The 17,536-nt window shown below is 36.9% G+C and overlaps 1 protein-coding gene across 4 annotated transcripts in view; it reads right to left on the reverse strand.

Moving 5' to 3' along the window:
* Window positions 1-1,037: 1,037 nt before the first annotated feature.
* Window positions 1,038-17,536, reverse strand: part of SLC16A7 (solute carrier family 16 member 7) — a 139,054-nt gene continuing 122,555 nt past the window's right edge. For 3 of the 4 annotated variants that reach the window (XM_040982757.1, XM_040982734.1, XM_040982743.1), the window contains exons 5-7: window positions 16,171-16,314; window positions 11,477-12,292; window positions 1,038-10,239 (exon numbers count right to left, since the gene is read on the reverse strand). In XM_040982757.1, the coding sequence (XP_040838691.1) occupies window positions 9,965-10,239; window positions 11,477-12,292; window positions 16,171-16,314 (1,235 nt within the window). In that variant the 3' untranslated portion in view covers window positions 1,038-9,964. The remainder of the gene's footprint in view (window positions 10,240-11,476; window positions 12,293-16,170; window positions 16,315-17,536) is intronic. The other variant, XR_005884139.1, reaches the window with a different exon arrangement.

A 17,536-nucleotide genomic window follows, 5' to 3' on the forward strand; every position in this document is an offset into this window, starting at 1 on the left:
AACACCTTATGAAAGATAATAGTTATGAAAATATCTTGTGTTATACGTGATGCGGTGTTCTAAAAGCTTTCCATTTAATATTCAATTGGAATGTTAAGATAATTCTATTACTTTACATGGAACCTAACATAAATTGGTGGTACTTAAATACATCTCAAACTCTAACTTACATATACCATTTTCCAACTGGTCTCTAAATTTCCACATTGTAAAAACCATATACTTAATAAAGGAATAATTCATAAAATTGTTACTGTATACCTCTTAATACAAGACTAAATAAGAGTAGTTTGGTTACTAAATGACCCAACATATTCAGGTTCATGATTACCAAAAGTCAGCTTCCTTTATTGTCCAGCCATGCAGCTTTAAACTCTAGGTTGAAATGAACACTGTGAGGAAACTTTATGGTAAAAAACTGAAAAGTTTAATAATAATGACCTGAAGATCAAAAACACATATTCAATACATAAAGAAACCAGAAGCACAGAAGTTATGCTAATATCAAACAAAATACTCTTCAATTATAAAAATAGAGAAAAAAGTTAAAATTTTGCACTTATCAAGGAGTCAATTCAAAAATATAAACTAATGATGGTAAGCATATATATTAAATCCTGCAGTTTCCAATATTATCAAGCAAACATTAGGCTTAAGGATGATTCTAGACATGATATTCTGGAAAAAGCAAATCAAGGAGATAGCAAAATGGTCAATGGTTTCCAGGATTCAGGAATGACAGATGAATGGATGAAACCCCAAGTATTTGAAGAAGAGTAAAGTACCCCCTAAGTCATTATAAATTTACCCAGATCCATATAATGTGTAAAAGTAAGTCAACCCTGATAAATGCCGGTTGACAATAATGAAGCTGTGTGCCAATAATGATGCGTCACTGTAGGCTGAAAGATTGTAAGGAATGTGCCACTCTGATAAGCAAAAACTTCTTAAAACGTGAGTTCTATCAGAAATGTTGTGGTCAGCATGGAGTCTCATAGCATTTAATGAACCTTAAAAACAAACAGTCCAGATTTCATTTCAAAAATTTAACATGAACATTTATTTGTCATTTCAATCTTAATGTAATAAGCAATACATATTTTCTAAACAAATATAGAAATATATATGCATATGCTTTCTAGGAAAACAGCACAGGCTTGCAATAAAAATTAGTGAGCAGTAAGAAATAATTAAAATACAGTAACACTAGATACAAAGGAACTCTTACAGAGCTAAATTGCATAACAAAGACAAGAAAACAGATACTCCTATTTTATTGCATTCACCTCTCTCTCACCCTCACCCAAAATGAATAAAGCTCAGCAGACAGGAGCACTTACGATAAAGGTCAATGCTGAAAAATAAGTAGCACCTTTGGTCATTAAAATGATTGTCAACATTTCCAGGAAGTCTAAATAGAGCATCTCTGATTTTGTAAAGAAAATAAAACTAATTAATAAGCACAGTAAAATTTAGCTGCTGTATATTTTCATATTTGCATAGAATGGTTGACCAAATAAAAATCAGTTATTCAACACAAAACATTGATTTAGAACAACAAAAACACTACAGGTGTTTTCCATATTTTACTTCCACAGTTAGAGACTGATCGACCAATTCATTTCAATAAAGGAATTATTCTATATCTGGCACTTTCCTGGGCATGAAAACTATGCGGATGACTAAAATAACAAGGCTGTGCAGAAGGAGCTCACAGTTTAGTAACAAAGAGATGAGTCTGAAAATATATTTAAACTAAAGGCAATATGTACACTCCCACAGAAGAATTCATCATTTGGTTTGAAATTTGTGTAGTGGAACTTAGAACTCACAACGGAGATTTTTCTAAAGCATTGTGTTTATATAACACTGTAGTACAACTGAAAGTGGTAAAAAATTCAATACTCAAGTTTACCTAAAAAATGAAGTCAGAACAAACCTAACTGAATATACATTGAAACCATCATAATAATATATCCTGATTTAAATAAACACTTTTAGTCTAAATACAATATTTTATTTAGTTTAAATATGTACTTTATTTATTCAAAATAAAATACTTCAATGAAAATGCCAGTTCTTTAATTTTTTGGTTAATATTTTAAGCATATCTTATTTCTCAATGTGAGACCAGTTATAGTTATAAAACATTCTGAAAATAAGTAAGTATACCAAGATCAAATTAAAATCATTTTCAGCACATTCATCTGTCAGAAGGCAGAAATTTCTATCTTGGATTTTAAAGTCTTGACAGGCATTTAAACGCATCTTTTTATAGTTAATTAATTTTGTTTAAAAAAAGGCAATAGTACAGCCAAAATCTAGGTTAAGCAGAATGGACCAGCTTAGATGGCGTGTTGAATTACACTCTTCACTTCACTATTAAGATCAGAGGACTTTCTGAGACCATATGATGACATAATCAAGGAAGCTATGGAACAAGCAAACGAACTTCCATTTTAAACATAACTCCTGCAAATTTAACATTACCTTTAAAATAATCCAACTGATTAATTCCTAAATTCAATAAATTATTCTTGCCAAAAGGTATCTACATATGGCAATTTTTAAAATCTTACATATGCCTTATGAGTGTCATTGCTACATATAACTTCTATACACGATAAGCTTATTGTTAATCCTTCCATTTGATGCTGGGATAAGAAATACTGGCTTAAAGATTGAGTCATGAATGTTTCCATAAAATTCTTAGAATGGGGAATTATTCATTCTAGCAAAGATTTAGTCTAAATTATGTGAGGGAGGGAAGCTTTTATATAAAAAAAGCTTTCAATAGAATGTCAATTGTAGCAAATTTTGAGGAAGGAGAATCCTCCTCTTTCTTATATTGGATTGATGTATGATTTCATTTTTTGTCATCATTTCACAGGGGGCATTTTTACCTGATACACTCACTGCAGCTGATAAGGCCTGCCACATGTCAGATGTGGTTTTGATGGAAACTAACTAAATATATCACAAACTTCAGATGCAATTTTCGTCCTCCATAATCATAGATTCTACATACGACACACAAGTTTTATTGAAATTTCTCTGAAGACACATTCTTTGGGCAAATCTCCTTGCTGAATGAAGCAAACCCTGAGTACAGAGGATGGCTTTAAGCCTCTACTTGGGAGCTAATCCGCCCTGCTCTGCCATCTCCAGATTCTGACACTGAGAGCGCTGTTTGTTTCTGAGAAAGAATAACAAGAGGAAAACCTAGGAAGAAAATCCGTTACTATGCTCGTGGAGGTAGGGTGGTTTTTTTGTTTTTGTGTGTTTTTTTGTTTTGTTTTTAGTTTGTTTTTTTTTTTTAAATCAAAGGAACTTGTTATACGTTGTCACAAACCTTCTGTGGATTTTGATACTGTTTCATTAGGGGAAGTATCTATTAAAACAACAAGAATTTCTGAAGTGGACCTACATTGATAATTTTATTAACCCACCCTTATCTTCTTAGACCAACAAGCTCTTAGTATGGTTTCCCTGTCAAAATCACATCATAGCAATGATGCCAAGTATGAAACTGAATCAATTAAAAATTAACATTATGGGTCTGTGTTCTGCCATTTTACTATAGGAAAAAAATGATTCCTGATTTTAAAATATCAATATGAATAAGATAGGGAATTGGCAAAATGTTGATGTATGCTTACTAAGAATACAATATTAGTTTTTCAATTTATTTACTGTTTAACAACTAAATTTAATATTTTTAAACTTACTGTTGCTAGTGCAAGATATATATTGCAAAATCATTCATCCACTAGCTATGATAATTATTTTACATAACTTCAGCTGTGGCATTCAGCAAATATTCTTGCAAATTTTGCAAGCATAATGTTGTGCAGTATGATTGGGGAAATAAATTCATTTTTGGTGTAAAGGTTTTTCTAAGATCTGTAGATCTGAAGTACATGTTTTTAGTATTTTATTCACTCTGTATGAATCACCGTTACCAATAGGAAAACTCATTACTCCAACGGAGAAAGAAGTTTTTTGGGAGCGAAAGTGCTAGATTTTATCTTCATACTTCCATTACTCGGGGGATTTATATTTATTACGGTGAAGATCCGAATCTGATCTAAGCTACTATAAGAATCTGGACATCTAACAAAATTAACAGATGCTTCTGTTGATGAAATGGAATAAATCTATGTCTTTAAGTACATAAATAAAAAGCAAATGACAAATCAAGATGCCATTCCATCTAATACTCAAAAAATAAACACTTCAATTCATACGATCTATATTAATAAGCCAGAAATATTCACACTTCAGTTAAAAATAGAGAGAAGACGATAGGAAGATAGAGTTGCTTGAATGACCTTCAGGAATTTATATACTAATGAATATGTTATATAAACTAAGTCTAACAAAAAAAAAAACCTTTTCAATACATAAATAAAAAAGTCTTAGTCACAACAATACATTCTAAAATTTCCCCCCATAATTTATGAAATAAAAATAGAACTTATCAAATGTGTAGGACGTAACTGAACGTTCAGTAACAACGTTGTCACAGGTGGCTTTTCTAGTTTGCCACATTTAAACTAGGGTAATTTTTAAAAAGGAAACAAAGGAAGTCAGTTTTATTCTGTTAACATAAAGTTAAAAATGAACTTAAGACCAGTGAACAACACTCAAGTACCAGGAACTTTACGCGAAAATACAAACGAATATTGAAAAACATGGAGATAGCACAAATGGTGAAAAGGGTACCTAACCCTGCCAGAATCAAAAACATCTGCAATCAGATGAAAAAGTCCCAAAGACATTCAGGTAGACATCATGAAAACGCCAGGGAAGGAGAATACTTTTTGCAACTAATTAACGGAAGAAAGGGAAGAGAAGCTAAAGCAGCAGGGAATCGGGATCAGATACTGTTGTCTAAAAACCTTTGAGGCTAAAGTCAAGAAAATCTTATTGCCACATTAATTTTAATGTTGAAAACATCAAAATGATTCTTTTGAATGATGCAGCAACGCTTTTATGATTAGCACATAAGTGATATTATAAAAAAGCAGCAGTAAGGGAAAGACTACGATAAACCAGGGGTGGGTGCTTGGCACAGCGGTTCAGGTGCTCCTGGGACACCCACACTGAGGTGCAATGGTTTAGTCCCAGCCCCACTTCCAATTCCAGACTCTGGGTAAAACATACCCTATGGAACAGCAGGTAAGGGTTCAAGTGCATGGGTTCCTACTATCCACATAGGACTCCTGGATAGGATTTTAGAGTCCTGGCTTCCCAGTCTCAGTTGTTCCAGGGATTTGGGAAGCAAACCAGCAAATGGAATCCCTCTAAAACAATAAAATAAACCAGATCATACCAACTTGTGAAGAGTTACCATCTGAAGTGTACCAGTGTTAGCAATGATCACCAGAGCCATAAAAATAATAGCTCAGCAAATCATTAATTTGCAACTGTACCGAAGATAAACATTATGATTTCAACCGTGCAAGCATTAAATTACTGATAACTTGGCTTCTTAGTTTTTACATGCATCTCAAATATGAGATAACACATATACATATGCAGATACCAAAATCTTAAGATGAGATAAAGCAAGAATATAATTCTAACTTTCATTTAAGATGCTGCTCACTATCGTGAGCAATATGGGAGGGAATCTACCTGGTATCACGCATCAGTCACATGAGAGCAGTGACAGAACCTGCAGGATGGCATGGAGCGCATGGTGCAGTAATCTAACGCACTGCGCTTCTCAAAGGCGACCGTAACTAAATATCCAGGATAGCACAGGAAGACTGAGCTCTTTCTAGAATTAAGTCCATTCTATGCCTGTCTTGCATAAGGGGAAATGCACATTAACAACAACAAAAGTTGCAGAATACAAGCATCTCCTATCCCCAGGAATCCCCAGGACCACTGTCACCTGGGACTTCACTTGTGAAGCTCAATAGTCCTGGCCACAGCTTATGGAATCAGGCCCTTTGGGAAAATCACAAAGAAAACCAGACACAAAATGGATGACTTTGTGAAGGATGCAGCGCACTGGATGTGCACTGACCGAATACAGGCGAGGGACATTTAATGGCTTTATAACTCCAGACAGGAAGACAAAAGCAAAGACACCTGTCCTCTCACACAGGGAAATCAGCTAACGGAGAATGACAATAATGTTCAGAGACAGTTGTAAAGGAGTAAGTGTGAGGAAAGGTGTATTAAATAATGAGAAAAGTAAGTGCAGAATAGATGCATCAAGTCATTTGTATTTCATGTTATCTTTCCTGATGGCTTGATATAATCTATCACTAAGGCTATCTAATGAATCAACTATTCTGTGGCAAATACTTTTTGAGCTATAATTACAATCAATATAGGAATTACTCATTCACAAAAATAAAATTTTCCTCCTAACTTTAGCTTTAGGTAAAACACAAATATTTTTGAATCATATAAATGTATCATTGATTTCTTTGATGGAAAAGCCACAATAATACAATTGTAACTATTGTATAACCACTACTATGATTTCGAAACAACTTGCAGTGGATAGAAAACAATTTGTATGACATTCTCAGGCCAAAGCAAGTGCAGTCTCCCAGAAATACTAAATAAATCTTAAGATTACAATTAAACCTAGCTATCTTACTGTAAAAGTTTGCATTTCTACATATTCTATCTACTTTTGCATTGATAGCTTCTGTTATTAGGCAGCATGGTGGTGAACATTTTAGGGACTTTTTTTCTGCATTTAGTTAAACCTGAGTTTTTTTAAAAATTATTATTGTTGTTCTGACACATAATATATTCTAATCACTTTCTCAGCTTCTTTGTATATTTATTTTTGCATTCACTCATCTCTCATATCAACTTATTCACTTCTACCATGGCTTTGGTTTGACTGCTAAAAGGCATTATGTAGGCAAAATGCACGAAATGTAAATACCTCTTCTTTTACATTTGTATCCTTTTTCCCTATTAAATTCAGCCTAATAAGCATGCTTTTTACTGGTGGGTTTTTTTTTTTTTTGCATATTTGCAATGTTCTACATCAGAGTAACCCTTTTGTAAGATGTTTTGAATAAAAAATAAGTGCAAACTAATTGAGGATTTCATGAAATAACACATTTAAGTAAAAACTTATTGATCACATGTATTATGTGATCTTTTATCTACATACTTGAGTATCATGTTGTGCAGCCAGAGAAAAATTAAGTATTGGATACATCTGAACATAAGATGTAATTATTTTGCTTATTCTCGATGATTCAGGTGAAGTCTAAGTTCACTCTATTTGTGGATTTGGGTTGAGAAAACAGTGTTCTCCGATGTAAAATTCACTAGGACCTCATCCTTTATTTCTTAAAAGTGTATTTCTTGAAAACAAAATGGATCAAGAAAAAGGCTGCAGATGAGTCAGGACAAATCCCCAGCCACTGTTGAATTCATAAGTCAGTGCAGGTTCAGTAACAAACAAACAAAGGGGATGTTCAGTCAACACAACGGCAAAATGCTGAAACCAGGGAACACTCCCTGCTTGGGGAACACTCCTTCTGTCCAATTCCATGATGGGGAGATACTGTTAAGCAGAATTTAGTAATGTACTCTGACAATGCTTTACGCCAACTGTAACAGCTGTGACCTTTTGTTTCCTAGGGTAAGAAATACATTCAGTACTAATTGTTGCAGATACAAAAGATCTTTTGTTCTCCATGTCTGTACCCTATGTAACATAGAAACTTTTGAGCTGAGACTCTCTTCTCAAAGGAAATCTTGTATCCGGTTCATAGATTAAAGAAACAGATTCATTCGCATGACCTTCAAACACTTTTGAACACTGTATATATCACTTAGGTCAAGTATTTTGTGGTTTACATGTCAACATTTATATATGCAAATGGGTACGTTCATAGCTGCTCGGAGTGACTGTTGTGCTTCAGACACTAGTACTTCCAAGTGCAACTTTACTTCTCAAGTAATTTGATACAGCCAGTCTTAGAAATGCTAAAAGTTCATTCATACAGTGAAAATGCAGCAACACGAACAGGAATCGGTTTTTGACTTGACATAAAACAAAAAGGCAGCTAATTCAAGACCCACGATTGGGTGATGTGAAATTAAAAATAGCCATATCCTGTCATATCTTTTCTGATTTATTTATGCATGATCTTGGCACATCTTTTTTTTATTGAATATTTGAAAAATACAAATAACGGCTTTGTAAGCAAAAAACAATGTTACGAGGAAAGTGGAATCTGAAGTAGCTTCCTAAATGTTAGCTGCATGCTGAAACAGTGCATTCGTGAATCGAATCCTTGATGTTAACTATTACACAATTTTGGTACCCAGGTGCAATCTCACAGGCATTATAAGGAGCACCTGCTGGTACTACAATAAAAACGGAAGAGAAACCCCTTTGAGAGTAACATCACTACACTAAATAAGCCCTAAACGCGTTTGTATCACTTATACTAGTAATTTAAACCTTAGATTTATAGATATAAGCACTCATAGTTATAGCCATGATGCACACTATCCTTTAAGAGTACTTCCTCACTTGAAACGCTACTGATATAAATTAGAAAAAGCACAAGTCGACCATATGCCCCTGTATTCAAAAGTGATTCAATTTTTTTGGAATTTTTTTGGTATAGTTAAGAAACTGCTAAATTAATCTGAGATGCAATATTTTGAGTTTCTGCCTATCATGGTGAAAAACAAAATTTAACAACTTGAAATCACAGGGAGCTTTTAGTTCTAGAAGCTGTTTTAAACAAATTCCCTCGTTTGGTTCACAGGCAGCAGGACACCTCACCAGTAGAGGGCAGACTTTTCAAGGAATGCCATTCCCTTTCATAGGAGGCATTTTCAGCGGTGGAGCAAAAGGCCAATTGATATTTTGTTGTTTTCAGCATCTGCTTTCTTTGGAAGGGACTGAGCCAGAAGGGCCTAGAAGGTTCACTCAAACCACCTCCCACTGTTAGTCAAATGAATTCTTGATACCATATTCTAGCTTCACAGCCACGTGATAATGGACATAACTGGCTCCCGTTTACTTTGGTATTTCAGCATGAGACAGTAAAACAAACCCCTGGTTATTACTTTTTGGTTCAACAATGATTAAAGCCCTTCAAAGATCGCTGGACACAACTCATTGCTAGGTGCCATTTGGATTTTTAATTTGATTTTCACATCAGGTAAGAATTCTGAAACTTATTTGAAGGAGTTCTAACACAGGTGCTGGCAACCCACCCACCCTGAAGGAAGTCTACGTGCCTGGGTTAATCGATAGTGCCTAGAAGCAACAGTGCTTTTTCACTGAGTTTTCTGTTTATCAGAGTTATATTGTTTATGCAGGTGCTTTACTATGGCACTCTCACTTTCACTCCTGTGCTTACGTTAAAATCCACACTGGAAAGTAGCATGCAGATATAATACTTTTTTGTGTCACCATGATTTTTTGTACTTAACTATGATAATATTCTTTTTGAGTTTGTTCTCCAGATACTCTGTACATATGGATATAAATGTGTGTGTGTGTGTGTGTGTGTGTGTGTGTGTGTGTGACACAGAGAAAGAGATACTTTTCCCTCAATTCTATTTTATACTTTAATATTGTTTAAAAAAAAAACAAAACACAAGGAGGATCCGTGTATGGGACTAAACATACTTTAACTAGTTATACAAAGGACTGAGGATGTGTCTCTCTCTTCTGCAGCAACAGTGGAAGACTCTGGAATCAGTATTGAACCGCCATCCCACAGCTGCGGGCGGACATGGATCTGTCACCTGGATTCTGTGTGTGCCCAATCACAAACTCGTACTACTCCGAGAAGATTTTTTAAACTAACTTAAAATTTCCCATTGAGAACATCATCTTTATCCTGTGACTCCTGATTTTGGCTATTAACCTTTCCCCGTATTTAAAAACACACCCAAAAAAATGCGTTTCTAAGCAAATTCATCAACACCGAGATGGAGATGTGACTTATTAAATATTCGTTTCTCTTTCTGAAGGAGGAACGTCTTGCGCTTGGGGCATCTTGATGGTCACGTCATCCTCGTGGGTGGGCTTGTGCAAGGGTTCAGATTCCTTGGGCACAGGTGCCTGCACTTTCTGCTGTGCCTCCTCCCTCTTCTTTTCCTTTTCCAGCAATCTGTAGTTGATAGCATTGCCGATGAGCAGCCAAATGCTTGCCGTTACCACAATAGCCCCACTGGCTAGGTACATGTATTTATATTCGCCAGTAATATCCACCAATTTGCCTAAGAGACAAAGGCCATCATTTAGCACGGTATCAATAAAATAGTCATAAAGTCGTAACATGTTCAAATAAATTCTCCAGATGAACCGCATAACCTTAATCCTTCATATCAAATGGGACTTTTGCAAAGAGAAACAACTCCAGATTATGAGTTCATATATACATGCATATGTATATATATACATATATATGTAATAAATGAATGAACCAGCACACTCAGCAATATATATATCAGCAGTACATTACATTTATTGAAAACTATCTCCTCCAATAAAAAGCTATAAAGGACACACAAGACAAATACGTATTTGTGTGTACAGTCATAAGTAACTATTTGTGAGAGGCATATTTCTCTATGTACACATATACAGATATAATTCAGCTGCTCATTTATAGTACTCACATTGATTCACCCTTCCTATATTTCCTTTCGTATTCAGCAAAGAGGAGAAAACTATTTTCTAGGAGAAATCAAAGACTTACAGCTTTCTCCATAGTTGCTAACAGGGCCTAACGGGCACTAAAGGTTTCCTTTATGCCCAGCACTTGGCTGTTAGATTTCAATTGATCCCTACAGAGGATCATTTATATTTCTCTTGATCATTTCTGAGCAGTAATCTGACCATGGCTATATAGCCATGGCACTTTGGGAGTCAGTCACCTTTCCACTTCCTGGGTAAATGGTCAAGGTCAAACTCACCTGAAGCAGCTAGTTGTTTCAGCTGATGACTGATACTAGCGGGTGCCATTTAGTCTTAGGGCTTATTGACCTATATATATATATATTTTTTTTCAATTTAAACTTAGTTTACATCTGCCCAGGCAGGCATTCTCCCACTTACAAGAAGTTCCTTCAGTGTCATGAAGAAATCACTTTATAAACAGACTAAATAGGAGCAGTGTTGTGGCTTGGCAAATTAAGCTGTTATAGATAACTGTTCTGGTCCCAGAATGCCCCATTTCAGATTTATCTCTGCGCTCTCTCTTTTCAGTTGCCTGTCTCCATTATGAAATGTATATATGTAAATTCAGAGATCTAGGCTCTCACAAATTTAAGCCTCAAATGACCTAATTTGGAAAATTTTAAGTACACAGTAACACCTAAAATTCACATTTCCCATAAGATTTCATGCAACTGGTGTTATAATCAAACACACTATTCACTGTAAAGCAGGTCTCCATTAACGGATAGCAATTTTGGACTTTTTATTTATTTATTTTAAGAGAATTATTCTTACCGGCCAGAGGAGGACCAAGGAGAACCGGACCACACTCCACGATTGTGACAAGTCCCACAGCACTGGAAAACCTTGCAGCACCAACCAGGTCCATCAGCGTTTCAAAGAGCACGCTGCTAACACTTCCAAATCCAAGACCAAAAAATACAGCATACACCACCAGGCTCGTGTAATCCTTGGCCAAAGGACACAGGAGATGACATACTCCAGTGAACATGATTGCAAAACTGAAGAAATACTGGATTCGGGGTCGGATAAGCTTGGAGTTTGCAATGAATCCTCCAGCGGGCCTAGCAAACATATCAACAAAAGCCATCACGGATAGCAAGAAGGCTGCCGAGTACTCATCAATTCCCTGATCTTTAGCGTAAGGAGCCAAGAATATGACAGGGGCAAAAAAGCCCAAAAACATGATGACATTTCCGGAGAGGTATATAAGAAACCCTCTGTGCTTAAAAAGGGTGAAGTCTAAATACTTAAGGACTCTTTCCGACAGTGGTTTCTTCTGGGTTGTCTTCGGATCCGAAGCTTCTGTACTCACGCCAGTCTTATTTTTGGAGTCCGATGGAGCTTGTTGGGGTCCGAGGGGTCTCATGAGTGAACCAGCCACGCAGGAATTCAAAAGTATACCTCCCAAAATCAAGAAGCTTCCTTTCCAACCATAAGTGTTAAAAAGGTACTGATTGAAAGGAGCCAAGGTACTTAAGAAAACAGGACTTCCTGCCATGGCCAGTCCGTTGGCCATGGGTCGCTTCTTATAGAAATACTTGCCAATTATGGTTAAGGCTGGCTGCAGGTTGAAGGCTAAGCCAAGACCTAAAAGGAACAAATCAGAAAGAGAAAATAAAACCAAAAGCACATGCTGTCACCCACAAAGGAAATTACTTTTCCCAATATGCTATCAGGTAAGTGAGGGGGAATTAAAAATACAAAGTGGCTACAAAGTGTAATTGCAAATGGGAACACACATACGTAAGAACAAAAAAGGTACTCGGAGTGGTGTACTTCCTTTGGCAGTTTCACATATTCTTTTAGTTTTTAAAGCACGGAAACAAAACCAAGAATGTCTGTGAATAATCATAGGACAGCTTAAAACAGTATAAAATGATTCATTCTTCTGAAAACCATTTAGTCTCACAGAGAAATTACTCGCATCCTTTCAAGTTTACTTAAGTACCCAGACATGGAACAGACTTCTTCCTTGTGACCAAGAGCAAAAATTAAGAATGTGTTGAAAGATGAACAAATTAAACAGATCATCATTTGTAATAATCTTATATCTCTCCAGACATTACTTTCCAAGATAGTAATCTATTCATGCCACTAACTGCATGCTCCACATACTATACATTCCACATTAAATGTATACATATGCACGTGTCTGTTTACTTACAAAGTATTTTTTTTTGCATAAAGCATTTTATTTTCAAAGAGTAAAGCTTATTGTTTATACGAGTTGAAGGCCCCACAGTCCAGCACCTCCTTGGCAGTGTTCAATACTGCTTCTGAGAAATGAGTCATATCAGTGGACTACTCGGCAACAGTAATGAGTAAGATTCTCAAAAAGGTAGACACATGCGATTTACATAAACTGCTTCTTTTCCCCCTTTCAGTGTAGGCAGTATTCCATAATATTTTAGAAATCAGATCGTAAGATTTACTTAATCATTTTATAGTTACTAATTTGCCTAAATAAAAATGCTATGACAAATGTTTGGGTGTTCAGGCTCTGGAACACATGCAACTCCTTACTTTAAGCACTTCGAGTAAGTAGAAGGGTTCCCCCAAATGTGGTGGGGAAGGAACCTAGAAACAGGACAGAATGAACTCTAACTCCACCTCAGTTGTACTTGAGATATGCAGAGTGTGATAGATTTAATCAGAGATTATAAACGGACTGGTTTGTGGTCAAGCAGCATGTAAGTAAAATCCTAGACAAAAATCAAGGTGTTAATAGGAGGCAGTCAGTAGGGGCACAAAGAGCTGGCTCCCAGATGCTCAGGAAGGACACTCGGATGAGACTCCTGGCTCCTGGCTTCAGTCAGCTCTGTCCTGTACCGTTTGTGGAGGGGACTGTAGCAGCAGATTGGAGTTCTCTCACTTTCTTACTTTCTCTGTCTCAAAACAAAACAAAACAAAACAAACAACAAAAACATTCTAGGTGTTGGTGCCAAAGGTCAAGTCTCTTTATGTTTTTCCTTTCCCATCTTCTGTCACCTGGAAGTTGTGCCTTGGGTTTTTAAGGTTTTGTTAAAAGATGGTTGCCTTTTTTTTCCCTTCCATTCTGGCTTGGTAAAATGAGTGCTAAAACCTGAAATTAACAGATCTGAATCTGCCCCAACTACTTACCTAGTTTCACTACTGGGTAAAAGCCCTAAGACTTTTTTGAGCTCCAACTCACTCAAAATCAACAATACCACCAAGAACAATGAAAGGTTTTTACCAAAATCAAGTAAGCCCTAGAACTGTAAGATATCATATGTAAGTGACATATTCATTATTATTATGTACTAATACTATCAATAACAAAAAAGCCGGGGATTATGGAGTGTACAATGTGTTCACTTTGTAAATTAATCATTCCAACTTCCTAGACAAAGAACTATTTTCCCAGGACCACACAGGAAGTACATGCAGTTAGATTTAAAAGTGTGATCTCTCTGTTTTCAAAAATTAAAGTAAAAAAATCCAGGTGTTAAAAAATGGTCTCAGGTGTATATAATGGTTGGTTCTGGAAGCATAAAAATATTCAGGTCCAAAGAATAGAATTATATGTAGAAATAACAATAACACTATCGATCCCTTTGGTATAAGGATGCTGAAACCACCTTCTCTTGGCAGGCCTGTCTTGATTTCTGTGATCTAACACAATCATCAGGTCAACAGGAGGAAAGCCGTTCCCTTCACCATGAAAACATGCAAGGTTTTAATTGATATGATCAAAAACAGTGTGTTACAGCAAAACGGCAGAAAGCAGAAGAGAGGGTTCTTTGCACAGAGAAAGGTTTTTTAAATCTCTGGACTGTAGAGATGCAAGGGTGTAAGGTAAGGTTTAATACGTGCTTTCATTCACCAAATGATATGTGAGTGTGGGGGTGGAATGATCTCAAACCACTACAGAAAACAAATATGTGTTTCTCTTTCAATCTGGGCATAAGAAAAAAAAAAGATTTTGTTTTATACATTTATGTCCGGTAATTTTTAAATGTAGATTGTTCAATGTAACTTATGTAGACTGGCAAAAACATCCATTTCCAAATGTACATATTCAGGTCCGATTGAGTAAACAGAAATGAACAAGAAACAGTGATTTCCAAGTGACACAAGTAATCTAAATACAATGGCAATCTAAATATTTGTGTTAGTGGAATGTGACTTACTTGGCTTTTAAACAGGATCAGTTCGGTGGCCTCAGATGTAAGCATCTGCTTAGACTGCATTGTACCTAGGCAACTGGTACACTGCTGGGAGAGGAGCAGCCATTGCTGCCAGGCATTCTGGGCCTGGTTAATACCAGATCTTTGTCAACTCTGCTAGTGTCCCAGTAGTTTTTCATTCTATTATTTTTTTTTAAGATATGAGGAGCTCTGCACATCACACACAGTGCCTCACGGCAGGGGCCTGGGGACATGCCACCCCAGATGTAGAGGGCTTGCAGACTGCCCAGGGAAGGGGGTCTGGGAATGTACCGGAGAGGGGGCTATCGAGGGCATGTGTCATGCATGAGGAGTGACTTCTGGGGGCTTCCACAGACCATACCATTGCATTTACAGGTTGGCAACCTGGCTGAGATGGGGTGGTTTAGATGGCGGGAAACCAGAGGACATGTCTGGGTCAGACCAAGGCACCTGCCCATGTACGTGACCTGGCCTGAGCTAAACAGCACTGTCTGCCACCTACTGGCACACATGAAAGCTGGGACCCTGGAGCATGCCTGGCCGGGCACTCCCTGGTATGTATGAGGTTCAGGGCTGGGGGCAGGGAACTTGGGGAACTCCCCTGCTGGGCTGGAGTTCCCATTGTTGAGCATGAGATTGGGTTGGATTGGGCAAGGTTACAGCACCTGACAGCATGCAAGTTGGATGGGTTGGGGGATGGGCCAGAATTGAACTGAAACGTTTGTCCCATCCACCTTCCTCCATACCTTGACCCTCCCCATCCTAATCAGAAGCTCACCTGGGTATATATCCCTCTCAACTACGTAAACAATATTAAAAATAACAAACTTTTAAGAAAGAAAGCAAAATGTTAATGAAATTTACTATTCATTAGAACACGAACAACACAAGTTTATGATTAAAGTAAATCAGTGTATCCAGAAAATATCTCTGGCATAATTTTAAAACATTACAAGTCAAATAATCCCCACAGGAATAATAGATTTAAAAATAAGTTTAAAAATAAATCTTAATCTTTTTTTTTAAACCATAAAATCTATATCCACAATACCAACTCGACTGGCAGATCCATGAAGAAGCAAAAACAAGAGTTATTTTCTTAAAGTTACATAACAAAAAAACTCATCTGATAACTATATTTTAATAAAACACATGAATAATACTTTAAAATGGCATTGTTTATACAATGTAAAGTCACAGAAAATAATAAGAAATTTCTGTTAATTCTTGCCCATAAACTTTGGCAAACAGCAGAATATTAAGGCAAAAATCAGCTGAAAAGGAACGCTGGCTTACCTCCAATGAATCCCATAGTGAGGTAAAGCTGTATTACACTGGTGGCGAATGAGGCCAAGACCATTCCCAAGCAGCACAGTAAACCTCCTACAATCACCACTGGCCGGCTGCCGTATTTATTCACTAAGACACTACTTATGGGACCTAAGACAGAAAGCAGATTAAGAACCATTCAGTCGCTTGGTTACTTATGCTTAATAGGGATTTTGAAATTTGAGACAGCAGATTTTAACCATCAAAGGATATGCTTGATTCACATTGACTAGAATGAAGAGTTCTTGACATTTATTAAACAATAACTGTGATTCTATATAGTTTTGAATATTTCACTTTCTCTGAAAAGACACACACATACACCAAGTAAGAAACAGGCAGAGGCAGACCGACACAGAGCCAGAGAGAGCAACCTGGCAACTCTTCATTCATGGTCCAGATGTCTGTCAAGACGAGCCCAGAGCAAAGTTAGCAACGCACAACTCAATCCCAGCCACCCTCAAGGTGGCAGGGATTTCACTGCCTGAGCCATCACCTCCATCTTCCCAGGCCTGGATCAGCAGAAATCTGGAACTGGGAGCCCAAGCCGGGACTCTAGTGCAGGAGCTCCATATGACACACAGGTATTTTGACTGGAATTGTAAACACCACGCCGAATGCCTGTTCCTCGCTAATTATTTCCAACCATGCACGTGAAAGCACCGAACACAGCAGAGGTACTCAGCGCATCATCTGTGATGAACCCCACCTTCCAGATGCGGTGGAAAACACCTTTTCAACAGAACAGAATTACTAAAGCATCTTAAATATCGCAATGAAGTCATGCAACCAAAATCCAGAGATTGTGTAAATGATTTGTGCTTGAATTTTATTGTTCAGTATTGAGTTTTACTGTTCAGTGTTTGTACATGCATACACAGTTGCCATCAACGACAGCTCAAAATGTTTACTTTCACTGTGACTTTAATATTATTTCCTTCCTTCTAAAATATCACCTATTTCTATCCCATTTCATATTAGTGCTGAGGGAGGCTATACTTGAAGGCTTCTTCAGCATCACTTCAGCAAACAGCAGGTGCACGTGGTGGCACAGCTATCTTAGCTTACGGAAGCATAAGTGTGGTTGTGATTCCTTGTGACTCGATGGGACCATGCTGAGTCCCTCACATTGCAATCAAACTTTTTAAGGAGTATTCTGAAAAACAATCCTAACTTTTTGCCTGAAAAGACCTGTTGATACATTCTGGTAACATTGGGAGAAAAGTAACATCAAAATGTAGAGAATGGGTTCAACTAATTAGATGAAGTTCCAGAGAAGGTGATGGGTCTCTCACTACCTGGATTACTTACTTCACCCAGCAGCAAAGAGAGT

This window comes from Ochotona curzoniae, unplaced genomic scaffold (genome assembly GCF_017591425.1).
Source record: "Ochotona curzoniae isolate NIBS_2020 unplaced genomic scaffold, NIBS_Ocur_1.0 contig_1014, whole genome shotgun sequence".
NCBI classification, from domain to species: Eukaryota; Metazoa; Chordata; class Mammalia; order Lagomorpha; family Ochotonidae; genus Ochotona; species Ochotona curzoniae.